This window comes from Arachis stenosperma, chromosome 3 (assembly GCF_014773155.1).
Source record: "Arachis stenosperma cultivar V10309 chromosome 3, arast.V10309.gnm1.PFL2, whole genome shotgun sequence".
In the NCBI taxonomy this organism is placed as follows: Eukaryota; Viridiplantae; Streptophyta; class Magnoliopsida; order Fabales; family Fabaceae; genus Arachis; species Arachis stenosperma.
The window spans coordinates 26,820,508-26,837,943 of NC_080379.1; the positions used below are offsets into that span (position 1 = coordinate 26,820,508).

Below are 17,436 nucleotides of genomic sequence, written 5' to 3' on the forward strand. Positions count from 1 at the left end.
GAAATGTTAAGTTTTATGGATGAATATTCAGGTTATAATCAAATATACATAGTTGAGGAAGATGTGTCAAAAACTGCACTTAGGTGTCCAGGTGCTTTAGGAACTTTTGAATGGGTTGTGATGCCATTTGGGCTCAAAAATGCTGGTGCAACTTATCAAAGAGCGATGAATAAAATTTTTCATGACTTTATTGAAAATTTTATAGAAATTTATGTTGACGATGTGGTTGTCAAATCAAATGCTATAAAAGAGCATTTATAAAATTTAAAAAAAGCATTTGAAAGAATGAGAAAGCATAAATTGAAAATGAATCCCTTAAAATGTGCTTTTGGTTTGAGTGCAGGAAATTTTCTTGGTTTCTTGGTGCAGAAAAAAGAGATTAAAATGAAAAAAATAATCTCTCATTGACATTTGGGTATGTACTTCATAAATACAAAAGCCTGATTGACTTAGAAATTCTGTTGAGTCTATTAGCGCTTGGAGTCAAAATTATTAAAATGTTAGTGTGGAGATTTTATAGGATTAGAAATTTTATCAAATTTAATTGACACCTAGAGTTTAACATATGAAAGAAACGACTTCACGAAGTTAAGATTCTGTTACTTCTGAAGTTAGGAAAATTGTGTCAATTAAAACAATGAAAGTGTGTGTCAAAAAACTCTTAATTGAAATATTAAAGGTCAAAACAAAGGTCAATTGATACACATTTAATGTGCCGAAATTAGAACAGATATCATTTGACACACTTAAAAATTTCATACAAAAGAATAGACCTCGTTGACAGTTCAATTATTAATGTAAAAATTTTATAGACTTAAAAATTCTGTTAAGTCTATTACTAGTAGGCATTTAATCTGTCAAGCGGATGTGTCTAAGATGTCCATTGACTTTCAATATCAAAAATAAGAAAAATGTCAATAAACAACTAAGTTTTCTCACTTTCAATCATTGCATATCTTCAAATGAAAAATCTTGGAGGCATCTTGTTAGGCAAAAAATTATTAACACTTAGTGTTAGACAAAATATTATTTTTATAAGAAAATTATAAAAATAAATAATTAGTTATTTGGTAATGTTCCTATATATAATATTTATATCTATTTTAAATGATAGTTGGTTATTTATTTAAATTTTGAAATTAACATCAAGCAAGAAGTGCGGGAATAGTTATAAGAAATTTAAATTTTCTGCAAGCGGTGTACAAATGGTAACTGTTAACTGATATTAGGCTAGTCTATAAATAGAGCTTTAGGAAAATATTGTAATCAGTTCAGTTCTTCTTGGAAAACACTTGGAGACTCAAAAACGTTCTTAGCCTCCCTGGTATCACAGAGTAAAACTGAGAATCTTAAGTAATTTCTCTGAAGTCTGAACTCAAACACTTGTACTTTTCTTTTTCCCAGTTTTTATTAATAAAATTCCTCTACTTTTACGTCTTCTTCTCTTTTACGTTTATGTTTCTTCTTTCATCTTCTTTTTAATTTTCTGTTTGTTTCAAATTTCTGCAATTTACTTTGCCACCGACACCTTGCATTTATTTGTTTATTTGTTACTTTTATTCCTTTTAATTTTATTTGATGTTACAATTGTGACATTGAGATACTCACATTTTCTTTTAAACATTAACAAAAATTTGAGTAAAACACTATCTATCTCCAAAAGTTGGTCATGCATCAATGATTACACCCAAAATTTTAAGAGAGCCATGTTATTAGCAGCTTAAACATTATATAGCCAATTGTATGAAAAAAAAAAAAGAGTTGTGCTTCAACAAGTTAGGAAATGATTCTATTGTTTAGAAATGTGAAAAAAATACTATGAATAAAAAGTCTAAAGCCAACAAGCCAATTTAACTGTAGTAAAAAATTTAAAATATTGTAAAATTATGTTAGGAAGTTTAGAAATAATGGAAAATGCAAGAAAGAAGTAATGGCCTATTTACAATCCAAGATTCATAAGTCATTGTCATAAAATTTTAGATCACATTTAAATGGATTTATCCCACAGTTCTAGAATTTTTCTTTTTTCTTTTAACAAGAGATATGATGGGTTAATTATATGTAAACATTCTAAGTAGTTGTACATGTAAATAGCATGGATCCACAACCACGCCAATTAAACCACACCTAGTTAAATAATTTGCACAAATTATGCATAAGAATTCATCAAAGTGCTACATACAATTTCCCAAATTCCAGCACTATAAGAGAACAATTTCAACAAATTGATAAGTAGAAAACTGATTATATATAATTGAGGAGATTTGAGATTACCGATTCATCGAGCTGAAGGGAATCAAGGAGTCACTTGTAACCGAGTGTGTCCTTGAATTTGATGGGCTCGGGAGGGAGATTCTTGTGAGGATTGGTGCCGCAAAAGACGCAGATGGAAAGAAACCTATTCCCCTAATCCCTTCACGATTTTTAGAAACTGAGTTTAGCTAGATTTTTCAGATTTTTAGATTTTAAAAATTGACGAAGAAGAGAGACTGATTTGGTGTTTGGGGAGGGGTTAGGGCAAGGAGAGAGACATGTCTATTTTGGTCATTTTGTATAATATTTTAATTTTGTCTATATCTATTCAAACATAATACAGACATTATATTAGTGTATTGTCTATCGTATCTAAACACAATACATAAAACATAAATTTTATTGTTTCTGTTTTATTGTCTCTGTTTTAGTATTATGTTCTATCCTGTTTTCGAAAATAACGCTACCTAAATGACTGACGGAGTTAATTGTTAAGGACGAATTGAGTAATTAATTTTAGTTAGAAACTAAAATATCTAGTCCGAAATTTTTTGAAAATTAAAATGGGTATATACTCGTAAAATAATTATTCCAGTTAAATCGGTTGAACCGGAGAGGTTCGATTGATGGTTCGATTTTCAGAATCTTGCCAACAGCGCCTCTCAACCCTCGAAAGCCCCAATCCTCATTTTCAATTCCACTCTGCTGAAGTGCTGAGCCCAGACCTCCTCGGCATTCTCCTCCGCCATCCGCCGGATAGCAGCTGCCGCCGAGACGCCATACCAGCGGTCGCTTCCTCCCCTTTTCCCTTCCTCATAGCCGCCGTTGGCCACGCAGCAGCAGCAGCTCGGAGCAGCATCCGCCGTGTCGTCGGGCCTCAATGATGTCCTCAGTGCAGTGTGAAACAGTCAACTTTGCCCTGCACTCTGCCACTCTCTGTCTGCATCATCAAGAATGGAGCATCTGCGCTCTGCCTCAGGTTGGTTCTTGATTTTTTTTCTTCTATTTTGTAACTGCATGCCTTTTTTTCCTTGTTCTGAATTTTCCTTTCTTTTTTGAAAGAAATTTGTTGCAATAAAAATCTGTATCCACAATTTTTACTGGGGTTTGATGATTAGTGGTTCTTGGACCTGAGAAAATCTGATTGTGGTTATGGTTTATGGTTGGACTGATTATTTTATGATTTTTGTTCTTCGTTAGTTTCATGGTTCTGATTTTTCTAATCCTGGTTAAGGTTGATGGATGGACTGTTTTTTATTATTGTGTAATTATTTGTTCTGTTCTCTGTTATTGTATTATTTTTTTTCTGTTCTGATGCTTGTTGAACTTTTTTTTTATTCAATATTAATACTATTATGATTTTGGTTGTGATTCTTGGATCTAGACTGTATTTTGTTCTTGGGTCTTTGTTCTGATTTTGTTCTTGATTCTTGGTTTGTTTCTTGGTTGTGATATTTAGGCATTTTGATAACAGTGCATTTCAATTCGGTTTGGGTGGTCGCGGAACCTCCTAATAAATTATTTAAGCTTTCTATAGAAAGAAAAAGGGGAACCTCCTAATGATTTTTTCCCACTCCAATAGCTAAATTGGTACATTTCTTCACCCACTGTCTTTTTTTTTTCAAATATTTTTGTCGGTTTCTCATGAAAATAGGAGAAAGTTTGTTCGGTAAAGAAGCTTCTGATAAAGAACTGAAAATTATCACTCTTTATGAGTTTTGACTGTTTGAAGTGTGAGTCCATTCTGTTCGCCATTTAGCCAAGTAGAAAGTGACATGATACATCATGCTTATTAGGCCAAACTGAATAAAATGTAATTGATTTCAAGATTTTATATTCTTGATTTTAACCATTATTGAACACACTAAACTCATGTTTCTAGCATGAACATTAATTGGTTACAACCAAATTCAAAATGAAGCTTAAAAATGTTGTCCATTACTTATTATTTATCATATCCTTATTAGATCGAAATAATATACCAGTTAAATAGAGAATTAGCATGAAAAAAATGATTAATATTAACAATATAATGGTCATATAACAAAAATTTTATTAGTATATATAGATGGCAATGGGGCGGGGTGAGACGGGTATTTGAGTACTCATATCCGTCCTGAACACCTATGCATTGCCCATTCTCCGCTCCATTACTTATGGATATCTTAATTTTTATCCCACACCAAACCTGCAGGTATGTATACCTGTCCTGTACCTGCTCTGTTGGAACCTTGGAATTTAATTGATTTATAATTTTTCTCTTTAGAAAAACTATAGCATGAAAATAAACAAATTGAACTAAATTAATAAATAAAATTCCAAACATGATTAAATTCTTCAAAAATATAATTAAGTATAAAAATAATTTTAAATTGTTCACAACAACAAATAGCATAGAGATAGTCTTACAATCCATCAAAATAGCCTTAGAACATCAAAATAGTCTTAACACACAGCATATAAAACTAAATTAACAATAGGGCGTGGGAGCCATTACCAACACCTGCCCCATATCCAAACATAAATCAGCAAATGTTACCTAAAATCCACTCTATACCCAGTCAATCGTTGAAAAAACCTGCCCCGAGATCTGAATTGTCATCCCTTTTAGTATGACAGCATACCTCCTTGATATATGACATTTGTTAAATCTGGAAGTGGTGCTTCATTTTGAGTTTTATCTGGAAAATCGGCTTTGATGGTTGATTATCTATTGATTTAACAAGTGTATTGAAAAGCAACTCAAATGACGAGGTTGTTTTGTCAAATAAAAATGCACATTGAAACATTGTACTATGTCATTGCTGATTCACTCCCATAAATGGTGCACTAGATTATATTTGTTTATGCAGTACGTTCTATTAAACAACCACCACTAGATTATATAGTAACATGTGATGCCCACCATGTGTTTGTTTATTTGTGTTGAATTAGGTTTGATTTGGAAGGAACAATGATCAGAGTTTTTGACAACAGGAAAAAACCATTATCCAAATGGGTATTGTTTGCCAAATTGTACTGTACAAGTGAACCAGTTCAAGAGGTTACAGATGCAACTAGAATGGTATGCAAGACTATGATGTCATGTCCTCCAATGGCACTGGACACTGCTCTTAATCAAACTGGTGTTAGAGTTTCACCGGATTTGGTCCAGAGTGTCCTCAAGAGTTTTGAGAATGCCGGTATGTTGTCATTCCGGTTCTTCGAGTGGGCCGAGAAGCAGAGAAATTACACACACAACGTCAAGGCATATCACTCAATGATTGAGTCTTTGGCCAAAATAAGGCAATACCAGATCATGTGGGATCTTGTCAATGCTATGAGGAAAAAGGGGATGTTGAATATTGAGACTTTCTGTATCATCATGCGAAAGTATGCCCGAGCTCAGAAGGTAGATGAGGCCATTTATACGTTTAATGTCATGGAAAAATATGACATATCTCCAAATCTTGCTGCATTTAACGGTTTACTAAGTGCATTGTGCAAGTCCAAGAATGTGAGAAAGGCTCAGGAGATCTTTGACTCTATGAAGGATCGCTTTGTCCCGGACTCAAAAACTTATAGCATATTGCTTGATGGATGGGGAAGGGCCCCGAGTCTTCCGAAAGCAAGAGAGGTTTTTAGAGAGATGGTTTGCATGGGATGTGATCCGGATATTGTCACATATGGAATAATGGTTGACATTCTTTGCAAAGCCGGAAGAGTTGATGAAGCTGTAGAGGTAGTAAAGGAAATGGATGCTAACAATTGCGGGGCAACTCCTTTTATTTATAGTGTCCTGGTCCACACATATGGGGTGGAAAATCGAATTGAAGATGCTATCAACACATTCATAGAGATGGAAAGCAAGGGAATCAAGCCAGATGTTGTGGTGTATAATGCATTGATTGGTGCTTTCTGTAAAGCAAACAAATTCAAAAATGTTCATCGAGTTTTGCAAGAGATGGAATCCAATGGTGTTGATCCTAATTCAAGGACCTGCAATGTTATCATAAGCGGTTTGATAAGCCAGGGAGAGACTGATAGAGCTTTTAGGGTCTTCCGCCGGATGGTTAAGTCTTGTGAACCGGATGCTGATACCTATACAATGTTGATAAAAATGTTTTGCGAGAGAAATGAACTAGAGATGGCTATGAAAATATGGAAGTATATGAAGTCAAAACGGTTTGTCCCAAGTTTGCACACCTATTCAGTCCTCATCAATGGGTTGTGCCAAAAGGGCAATGCTATGAAAGCATGTGTTTTGATGGAAGAGATGATAGAAAATGGAATTCGACCATCTGGTTCAACATTTGCCAAGTTAAGACAGTTACTTATAAAGGAAGGGCGAGAGGATGTGCTAAAATTTCTTCATGAGAAAGTTGATCTTCTTGTTAAGGAGCCTTTATTTGATTAGGCTTTAGCTAATCTTACATACTTTACATTGTAGTGAGCCTTTATTTAATCAATGTAGCTTATAAAGTTATAAACTTGTAACTATCATTGCCGGTAAATAAGTAAAGGGCCTTAGAGCTTTATGTTCAATTATGGAGGCTTAAATATGGTTTGAGATGATAAATATGGCTTAAATAAAGAGGGATAAAAGATAAATGTCTTCTTGATTTTTATTCTTAATATGGCTCGGATCGTGCAGGCTTAGAGCTCGGCGATGGAGACAACAAATACAATTTTTAGAAATGACTTTGCCATGTATGAGTTATTCACAAAGATTTGAAAATTCCAATTAATCATTAATTTTTAATAAAGTTTTCAATAAAAACCAAATTGATTCAATTGATATCTGATTATTTGATAATTTTTGTAATTGAATTTTTTGTTTGAATTAAAATGATCAAGTGAAATATATATTCTCTGTAATGGTTTTAACTTTTAAGTTTCTTAATGATATATTTATTGGTGACACTTCCAACATGGCATCACATCACATAATTAAGTGAATAAGCCTTAAGTTAGTAATTAAAATATTCAAAATATTTGTTATCAAATTATTTATCTCTAAAACTTAAGTTATTAGGTAAAAGTGCATAAACAATTATATATTTAATAGTTTATGTAAAAAATCTTGTTATTCAGACTGAATTTGCTTCACTACTTTTGTATTTGCTCCAAGGCTTAATAGTTTCAACAGTTAAAGAATAGTTACCGTTATATTAGTGAATTTGATTCACCTACTTCAACTGCCTTGTTAATGTTAGATTTTTTTTTCCTTGGTTAATATTCTTTTAGGGATAGGGTTTAATGGATTTCTAAAGTACATTACCAAGATATATAGATTGTGTGATATATCTTTTCATTCTTCATTCATTTTCAAACATGCTGTGGCAGAGAGACATTAGATTCCTTAATTTGACTAGAAAACATAATTAGGTTATTCATTTATTCCTTTTTCACTCTCTTAGAATAGCTAATAAAATGTGATCCGTTAGTCCAATAATATGCACATAGTTGTAAAAATTGGACTGATCCGGCCGGTCGGATCGGAAAAATCGCCAATCCAGCTTTAGGTCGGTCCGAACTCCGAACTGATCATTGGACCAGATAAGGAGCAAAACTGGTAAGAACCGGTTTGACTTGGTCGGATTTTATCAAAACCGGTGAACCGGCGGGTTCAAGAAACCCCCTAGTTCTGAAGCACAACCCCACACCCCCTTCTCTCTCATTCTCACAAACGGCTGGGTGCTTACCCCCAGACACCATCAGAGGTCGCCTCAGCGGCTCAGTCCACCTCCGTTCACCGCCACCGCACGCTCGCCGCCGTCGCGGCGCCTCTCGCCGGATCCTCCGAGTGCTCTCGTGTCGCTGCTCTCCTCTGTCTGTGCTCGGCTGCCAGCGTCTCGCCGCGCCTCCGCCGGTGAGTGCTCGAGACCTCAAGCTGTGTTTCCTAGTTCCTGCAGCGTGTCGTCGTCGTCCGCCATCACTGCACCCAACCCAACGCCTCGTTTGCTCGCGTCGCCTCTGTCCTCCATCTCTGCTCGCTTCTCGCCGCGCCTCCCTCCGCCAGTGAGTGCTCGAGCTGTGCGTGGTTGTTGCTTCTCGTCGTCCGTGGGTGTTGCTGCCTGCACTGCACTGCTTGTCTGCCTGCACTGCTCGATGCTGCCGCTGCAACAACAGTCAACTGGTAATCTTTTTTTTTTTTCCAGATATTCTAATATTCTATGTTAATTTTTAATAGTTGATTCATTGATGTTATTTCTGTTAATTTTATTGTTGATTGATTTATGAATCTGATTAGAAATGTTGAATTGGTTGAAATGTTATTATTGTTAATTTAATTGTTGAATTGGTTTATCAACTGACTATGAATATGCAGTGATTTTGTTGAGTGTTGAATTGTTTATGAATTGGTTTTGCTGATTATGAATATGCAGTGGTTTTGTTGATTGTTGATTGTTGCTGTTGTAATGATGCTGATTAGTTTTGCTCTTAGTTACTTAGTTGATTGAATTTTTTTCTTTTACGGGATTTTAAGATGGATTCACCACAAACACCATCGTCCCAAGAACAAGGATCAACTCCTGATACAACAATCATAACCCAAACAAATAATAATAGAGGAAAAAATGATCCTGCATGGAGCCATTGTAAACAATTAGTTGAATCTGGAAAAACTATTTTGTTATGCATATTATTGCGAGAAGCTCATGCTTTGAAATTACTCCTTGGACTTAGTTTATGAATTGTTATTCTTATTGTGTCAAATTAAGATACTATTGTAATAATGCTGACTAATTTTATGTCTATTTTCGTATTAGTTATTTTTAGAATTTGAGACTTGATTATTGTTAAAATGCTTGTAAAGACATGTATTTCAAATTTTAATTTTAAGTTTTCGATTATTTTATATTTTTATTTAAATAAGTCTGGGTCAATCGATTCAACCTGTGATCCACCAGTTGAACTAGAGACCCAGTGACCTAGTAGTCCGACCGATTCGATCACTGGGTCAGTTCTGACAACTATGCATTATAGTTTATCTATTTGAAGAAGTATAGAAAACCAATAGTGACGGCTCCTAGTATTTTTAACTAAGCCCCTCCCCCCTCTTCTCTTTTCTCAGCAAATTTTTGTAAGCCCTAAAGCCCAATTAAATCACATGTTTTTCTTTTCAGCTTTGCACAAAATGCCAAATCTCTTTTATTTTCTGTTACTTTTTTTAAACTTCTTCAAGAAGTCTTCTAGTCTTTCTTCCTATCAAGTATCAACACACTACCATCACTCTCACTCTGCTTGTTGAAGTGCATTCCTCTATTTTTTTTTTCACTTTTTTTTTAAATTTATTTGTGCTTATATCTTGATGCTTTGATTGTTTGGAAACTTGGATGCTTTTACTTTCCACACTTCACTCATAACAAATCACAAGTCTCTCTCTCTCTATATATCTCTCTCTCTCTCTCTCTCTATATATATATATATATATATATATATATATGCTCGAGTACGACTTGTGGTCCTCTCTCTCTCTCTCTCTCTCTCTCTCTCTCTCTCTCTCTCTCTCTCTCTCTCTCTCTCTATATATATATATATATATATATAATATATATATATGCTTGGAGTACGACTTGTGGGGTATAATGTGTAATGGGAGATGACTTGATGCTGCTGCAGTAACTAGTAGTACCTGTGTTACTTTATGTTTTCTTGGAAGCTTGGTGTATGTGTTACTGAATTTCTGAACTTTCTTTGGACTAGCATAATTGTTCAGCTAGGAGTACTCCTCTTGTATTTGAGGTCTCTTATATAGTATCGAATAAGAAAAAAGCTAAACTAGTTAGTTAATTGATTGTTTTGATTTAGCTAATTAGCTAGTTTGTTGATTGGTTGATTTAATTCCTGATTGAGCTAATTAGTTCATTGGTTGATTTCTTGATTTAATACTTGATGTTGCTAATTAGTTAATTTATTGATTTAGTTCTACTTCACTATTAGTTAATTTTATTTTATTAAAATTTTTTTATTTTAAAATTTAGGTAATACAAGTACACATAAAAAAAACATGAGTATATACCCATTTTGGTCCTCAAAGAATTTCAGACTGGATACTTTAGCTCCCAACTAAAATTAATTATTCGATTGGTCCATAACAATTTACTCCGTCAGTCACTTAGGTCTTTTACTCCGTTAATCCTAACGGAGGACAAAATAGTCCCTGACAACTTTAACAGGGACAAAATGGTCCCTGATCTCTTATGTTCGGAAATGACACTGTTCTCTTCCAATTTTCATCATATCTCGCATAACACTGTAACTTCAAACTACACAATGCACACTCTATAAATTTAATGTTCACAAGAAAAAAAAATCCTCAACTTGTTCTCAACCAATTTATACTTAGGAAATCAATGCCTATGTCTCTCAACTAGTTGTCGTCTTCGATGGATCCCATATCTAGACAGCAAGTCTGATTTGTTAAGACTCGTCGTTGTTGTTGCTATCTGCCTCCTCCTCTACCCTAACATCTCCATGACCACATTGTCCACCATTCTGATCGCTTCCTTCAGCTTCTTCTCCGAATTAATGTTCAATAATTGCTGCAGTTTCCATATAAGCGACAACGATGACATTGCTCGTTGTAATAGCTTGGATGCGAGATCGAAGCTGTCTGCCAACTTGGACTCCGAAAAAGAAGGAATGAAGCACTCAGTGTCTATTTCAAATGAGAATTTACATATGATGTCGAAGGAGAATTTTCTCATGATGTCCTGATATCCAACAATCTATATTGCTTGTCGGAGAGTGGAGAAAGGCGTGCCCTTAGGGTAGTTGTAGAACTTGGTCTTGAGGATGTCGTGGACGTTGTCAGGGTTGGAGGTGATGTTATCAAATACGTGGAAGTAGATGCTTTTGGTGGGTGAAGTGCAGAGGAGGTGGATGTACCAGTCACAAAGATTTAGGAAGTGTGTGGTCCATGACATGTTGAGATAGGTGCGACACGTATGACAATTACACCATGACTTAATATTGGAACTAAAGAGGAGGAAGAAAAAGATGAAAAAGAAGACTGTGAAGGTGAAGAAGGAGAGTATGAATGTTAGGGTTATGCGAGATATGATAAAAATCGAGGAAGAACAGTGTCATTTTCAAATAAAGGAGTCAGGGATCATTTTATCCCTTGTTAGAGTTGTCAAGGATCATTTTGTTCTATGTTAGAATTTTCAGGGACCATTTTGTCTTCCGTTAGAGTTAACGGAGCCAAGGACCTAAGTGACTGACAGAATTAATTGTTATGGACCAATCAAGTAATTAATTTTAGTTAAGGACTAAAATGTCTTGTTTGAAATTCTTTGAGGACCAAAATGGGTATATACTCAAAAAACATTGATATTTGATAATATGCTAATATTTTTGCAAGAACTTGGCATCAAAAGGATTTTTAGGACCACGTCCTCTACTTCCTCAATTGCTAAACTGAAATACTTGGTAATGGTTAGCTACTTAGATTGTATATATTGTTATTTTCATGTACTCCAATTTGAAATTTGATATTTTGAATTCGTAAATGCTAGGTGGCCAACCTAATAAATTAATCAAATCTAACCAAGTTGAAAATACGTCTCAGACCCCTAACCTGCCCCACGCGCCACTTTTATTCATCTCAAACCAAGTTGTTTATAACCGAATGTTGTGTAAAATCCAGACTTTCATTCTTTTTCGAATTCTTGCACTTGTTTTGCTTGATTTTGCTGCGTTCTCCGCAGATTTTTCTACTTATCCTCTTTTCGGTCAAAATTTTTAGATTTGCGACTCTAGTCTTCGTGACATCAGTTCTTTGTTGTCCAGAATTTCTTTCGATAATAATGGATGATTCTAATTCAGATCAATTAAACCAGGGCAAATTGGATCGTTTTTATGAATCAAATCAAATCGAGGAGGTTTTAATTCTTCTTCAAATCAATGTAGTTCCTATGTTGTTCATGTTCCCGTGGTTGCTTTTATTTATGAGCCAAAGAAGTTCGTTTTCTATTATGTTTTTGTGTGTGTGAACAAGTGTTGAGGTTTATTGAAGTTCAGATTACATAAATCAATGAGAGTTTGGTTCAAATCGAGGAGGTTTGAATGGTTTTTTCAATGAATCTAGTTAAGTTTCCCTTACTATATTTTTGGTGCTGTGTGCTATAAATTTCGGTGCTAAATGGAAGTAGTTCCTGTGTTGTTTACTATGATGTGGGTTCTTTTATATACAAGTTCCCTTACTGATTTTTTGCTGCTGTATGCGATACATTTCGGTGCTAAATGGAATTAGTTCATGTGTTTATTTTCATGTGGTTTTCTTTTGTATACGAGTTCGTTATTGATATTTTCGGTTTTTGGGCAATGTGATTTCTTGACCATTTTGCTTGGAAAGATCAAAACTATTTAGTTAATAGGAAAACACAAATATTACTAAAAAAATTACAATTGAAAATCATTAATAGGTGAAGCACATCATTCAGCTAGATTAGTGGATGAGTTGGAGTGTGTTTTACACGCACTTCGTGATGAGATTGGTTTTTGTTGGGTTTGGGTCAACTTGGTTGACGAAAAAGTTTGAATGTGTAACGAGACCGTTTTGAATTAGGTACAATTAATCAATAATGCTTGCTTCTTGCAATTAGTTGCTTTTTATAGATGTATTCATGTATAACGTAATATATGTAGAAAATTTAAATTATTATCAAATTAAAAAACACAATATTATAAATTCTCAATTTTTAATTTTAGGAACTCATTTGCATCATTTTAGGAAACAATCAAATCAAATATACCATATCTGGCGCCGGGGTTGTTAGCTGCATGAGTTGCCATGGACATATTGTCCGACATGGCCAACACCTCCTCAAGCTTGTTGAATTGTGTTCCATCACTTGCACCCTTGATGCAACTAAATGCCTCCATGCACTCTCTATCACTATGGGTCCCATTCCAAACCAATCCATCTTCGTCCACAACAATGTCATTTCTCATTACTTATCCCTTGGTGAGTTTCTTCATGCACGTCGAGTGTTTGATATATTGCCCCAAAGAACGGTAGTTTCTTACAACATGCTCATCCATGCTTATAGTCGCCGTGGTGATGTGAGTGATGCTTGGAGCCTGCTCTGCCACATGAGGGGTTCTGACTTTTCTCCAACACAATATACTTTGAGTGGGTTACTATCTTGTGAATTGTTGAGCATTTGTCAGGGTATGCAGTTGCAGGCTTTGAGCATCAAGAGTGGACTTTTTTATGCTGATGCTTTTGTGGGTACTGCTTTGTTGGGTTTGTTTGGGAGGCATGGATGTTTGGATGAAGCTTTTATTGCATTTGAAGATATGGTCCATAAGAGCCTGGTGACTTGGAATATAATGCTATTGATTCTGGCACGTAATGGATTTGTGGGAGACTGCCAGAATTTGTTTCGTGATCTTGTGAGGACAGGGGTTGCTTTGTCAGAAGGTTCCTTTGTGGCTGTTTTGTCTGGACTTGTTGATCCTGAGCAGGATTTGGAATATAGTGCAATGATTCATGGTTTGATGACGAAATGTGGGTTTGATGGTGACATTGCTTTGGTTAATTGTCTGATTAACGTGTATGTGAAATGCAAAGCCATGTTCTCGGCACAAAGATTGTTTCAAGAAGTTCCGGCTGAAAATGTTGTGTCTTGGAATACGATTATTGACGCATTGGTGAAAAGTGGGAGACCTCAAGTGGCATTGGAGATGTTTGTGAATATGTCTAGAAGGGGATTGGTGCCTAGTCAGGCCACATTTGTAGCTGTTATAGACTCGTGTGCTAGTTTGAAGAACTTTGTTTGTGGAGAATCTATCCATGCTAAGGTAATCAGGAATGGTTTCGAATCTGATGTTGTTGTAGGTACTGCATTGGTAGACTTTTATGCTAAATCTGATAACATGATGTGTTCCCATAAATGTTTTAATCAAATAGAAGAGAAGAATATTGTGTCTTGGAATGCTTTGATGGTGGGTTACTCGAATGAATGCTCTTCCATGCCGATTATGTTACTACGACAAATGCTACAATTAGGTCACTTAGTTAATGAGTTTTCCTTTTCTGCTTCTCTTAAGTCATCATCAGTATTGAACACGCGTCAGCTCCATGGTTTGCTTATAAAAATGGGGTATGAAAGTCATGAATATGTATTAAGCTCCCTTGTTATGGCTTACAGTAGAAACGGTCTCATAATTGAAGCACTTTCTTTTGTCAAGGAAGTCAGTAATTCACTTCCTCTAGTCCCCTCAAACATCATTGCCGGAATCTATAACAGGACTTGCCAATACTATGAAACGGTAAAGTTCCTTTCTTTGCTCGAAAGCCCTGATACTGTATCCTGGAACCTTGTCATTTCAGCTTGTGCTCGGAGCAATAATTATAATGAGGTTTTGGAACTTTTCAACCATATGCATGTTGCACACATACAACCGGATAATTACACATTTATGAGTATATTATGCGTGTGCACCAAGCTTTGTCATCTTGATCTGGGAAGTTCTCTTCATGGACTTATTATGAAGACTAACCTTTATAACTGGGACACTTATATCTGCAATGCACTAATTGACATGTATGGAAAGTGTGGAAACATTGATAGTTCGGTAAAAGTTTTTGAAGAAATGACTGACAAAAATATTATTACATGGACAGCTTTAATTACTGCCCTCGGGCTGAATGGTTATCCACATGAAGCGCTAAAGAGATTCAAAAATATGGAATCATTCAGGTTGAAGCCGGATGCATTAGCTCTGAGAGCAGTGCTCTCTGCTTGCAGATATGGTGGATTGGTAAGCGAGGCGATGGAAATTTTCAAACAGATGGGAACTGCTTATGGGATTCAGCCAGAACTAGATCATTACCATTGTATAGTAGACCTCCTGGCTAAACGTGGAGAAATTGAAGAAGCTGAGAAAATCATCACTAGCATGCCTTTTCCACCAAATGCGAATATTTGGCGTAGCTTCCTTGAAGGCTCCAAGAGGCAAACAGAAAAATCTAATTGTATTTTGGAAGCAATGCACTGAAGATGTTCCACAATGTGGTTTTCCAAGCACTGGTATATTTCCTGATAGACCAATTATTAACGAATTTCCATGAGATTTTATCCAAATGCAAGGTAGGGACTTCTTTCATGGGACAATTGAAATGTCCTTGTGTCTGAAATTTCCATCATAGCTAGGTAAAACCTTCTAATTCAACCAATTTTCATGCATAGAAGTATTCCTCATATCTGACTTTATATTGCAGCTTGCAATACCAGGATATTAATTAATGAGATCCTTAAGAACCTTTGTTTCAATGTGAAATCAACTCAACCCTCAGATTATAAGGGGAAAAAAGTGCTTGTGTTGTTATATGTAAAATTTGAATACTCCATATCTCTTATGTTAATGTGCATTGAGAGAATCAAGAAATACACTCAACCAGAACATCATACTCACTCTTTGTTTCTTGTATTATGCAATCATCTAGTTTATGGGGAAGCAGAATTTTTTGGTATTGTTACTACTAGTAAATACAGGTGATAACTGTATTATATACTCAGAATTTGATCAAATGTTCATTATGGCACTCATCAGCTAAACATATTTCTTACTTACATCAGCATTTTTAATTTGTTCCAGGTAAAATAATGGTCTGAGATTAATCTGGTGCTGCATTCATCAATGATCTCCACATAATCTTGTGCCTACACTCTATTAATCTCACTCTTAATATTTAAGTTAGATATATACATTTTTTTTGTATACATAGTGCAAAATAACTTTATACTATTCTATTTGTATGAATTTTAGAGTAGTTGATGATGTGAATGAAATATGCTGATATAACAATACAAAATTGGATGTTTGTATAGAAGTATTTTTATATCATAATTTTTAAGTGTTAATTATTTTTGCTCTTTCATTCTGTTTTCTTCACCATATCTTTAATCATGCACTTTGATTGGCATTTGGTTAATAGTTAATATTCCATTATATTCTCTATTACAATTCCAGTTGCAAATTATATTAATCTTCAAAACATGTTTGAGACTTTGAATATCTTGAATTCGAGAAAAGGTATATTCCTTAAAACAGGTTTCTATTATAATCTACTTGAGGTCTAGATTCCTACGGTGAGCAATGGATTAAAAATGGTACTGCTTTAAGTGAAAACGCTTGCAAGCGCATAAAGTAAATAATCAAACAGAAGAACATGCATAAAATCTGAAACTTTAGCCTATGTAGTCTTTTGACAGAGATAATAGTCATTAGCAACTAAATCTTTCAAGTGGAAGACAGTTAACTCATTGTTTTACTACTTTAGTTTTGGTTCCAACTAGATAGCATGTATTGCTATAAACTAATTTAATGGTGGATTTTGTAAAGTGAAAATAAAAAAATATGTGAATGAAAAAGTTATTCACCAGTGTTATAATTATTTAAAATTACACTCATTCATTCAATTCTAACTATATATTAAGTTGCTGCTATTACATCTCCGCAACATTAATTCTGGCATATTCTCTGGAGCATATATATGGGTATTCCTTTTTTTCTTTTTTTTTCTTTTTTTTTTTTAATAAAAGAAGAATTTCAAAAGTACTAGCTCATCTATGGTTCTATCTGTTGATACAAGTAAATAATTGAGTGGAAGATATCAAAGAATAAGGTGGGCGGTGCGTTAATGTTAGTATCCTCATGAATCCGTTTATGCATTGCATGCTCTCTACATTTCCTACTGTTACAAAATGCCTTTAAAGTAGATTCTTTACATGCTACTCTCGAAATACCACTAATTAGTTGTCATTATCATGATTGTGGCTCTTTACTTTATTTGACTATATCTTGCGTGTTGCTCATTAATTAAACTAACTTATTACAACATATTATAATATAGTCAGGGACAACCAGAAAAATGAAAATGATGTGTGTACGAGATTAAGATACCATACATCGGTCATGTCTACTGTCCTCATAGTTATGGTGGCTATTTCGGTTAAATTTAACGATACTTTTTAAATTGAAGTGTTGCTAAAATTAAAACTATATTTTTTAAAAAAATATTATTCTAATTTTAATAAATTTAAATATTACTAAAATTGTATAAACATCATAATCACCATAATTATAGACACCATAACAAGCACCACATACATCTCTACCTAAATCGTTTATAGTTAGGATGTTGTTGTTCTTCTTCCTAATGGCATTTTTTTCTTCTACTATAGT

General features: G+C 34.6%; 2 protein-coding genes across 4 annotated transcripts; both read left to right on the forward strand.

Annotated features, from left to right (window-relative positions):
• Positions 1–2,870: 2,870 nt before the first annotated feature.
• On the forward strand, positions 2,871–6,770 carry LOC130967525 (pentatricopeptide repeat-containing protein At1g77360, mitochondrial-like). Of its 3 annotated transcripts, XM_057892421.1 has the most exons (3): positions 2,871–3,232; positions 3,713–3,843; positions 5,188–6,770. In XM_057892421.1, the coding sequence occupies exon 3, from the start codon at positions 5,207–5,209 to the stop codon at positions 6,647–6,649; it is 1,443 nt and encodes a 480-aa protein (XP_057748404.1). In that variant the 5' UTR covers positions 2,871–3,232; positions 3,713–3,843; positions 5,188–5,206; the 3' UTR covers positions 6,650–6,770. The 3 variants fall into 3 exon arrangements, with proteins under 3 accessions (XP_057748404.1, XP_057748403.1, XP_057748405.1); XM_057892420.1 differs by lacking the exon at positions 3,713–3,843 and having other exon boundaries at positions 2,872–3,232; XM_057892422.1 differs by lacking the exon at positions 3,713–3,843 and having other exon boundaries at positions 2,872–3,232; positions 5,230–6,770.
• A 131-nt stretch (positions 6,771–6,901) lies between these two features.
• Positions 6,902–16,061, forward strand: LOC130965753 (pentatricopeptide repeat-containing protein At3g58590). Its single transcript, XM_057890513.1, has 3 exons — positions 6,902–6,942; positions 7,878–8,371; positions 12,974–16,061. Exons 1-3 carry the CDS (start codon positions 6,902–6,904, stop codon positions 15,244–15,246), a joined length of 2,808 nt encoding a protein of 935 aa, XP_057746496.1. The 3' UTR covers positions 15,247–16,061.
• Positions 16,062–17,436: the final 1,375 nt, after the last annotated feature.

What these genes read in the sequence shown, in the direction of transcription:
- LOC130967525 (XM_057892421.1), top strand. Translation starts at nt 5,207, where the DNA reads ATGATCAGAGTTTTTGACAACAGGAAAAAACCATTATCCAAATGGGTA.
- LOC130965753 (XM_057890513.1), top strand. Translation starts at nt 6,902, where the DNA reads ATGGAGACAACAAATACAATTTTTAGAAATGACTTTGCCAT. An exon ending in TTTAGAAATGACTTTGCCAT is followed by an intron (nt 6,943 to 7,877) that starts GTATGAGTTATT and finishes GAAACCCCCTAG; the next exon opens with TTCTGAAGCACAACCCCACA. An exon ending in GCTGCAACAACAGTCAACTG is followed by an intron (nt 8,372 to 12,973) that starts GTAATCTTTTTT and finishes GCATCATTTTAG; the next exon opens with GAAACAATCAAATCAAATAT.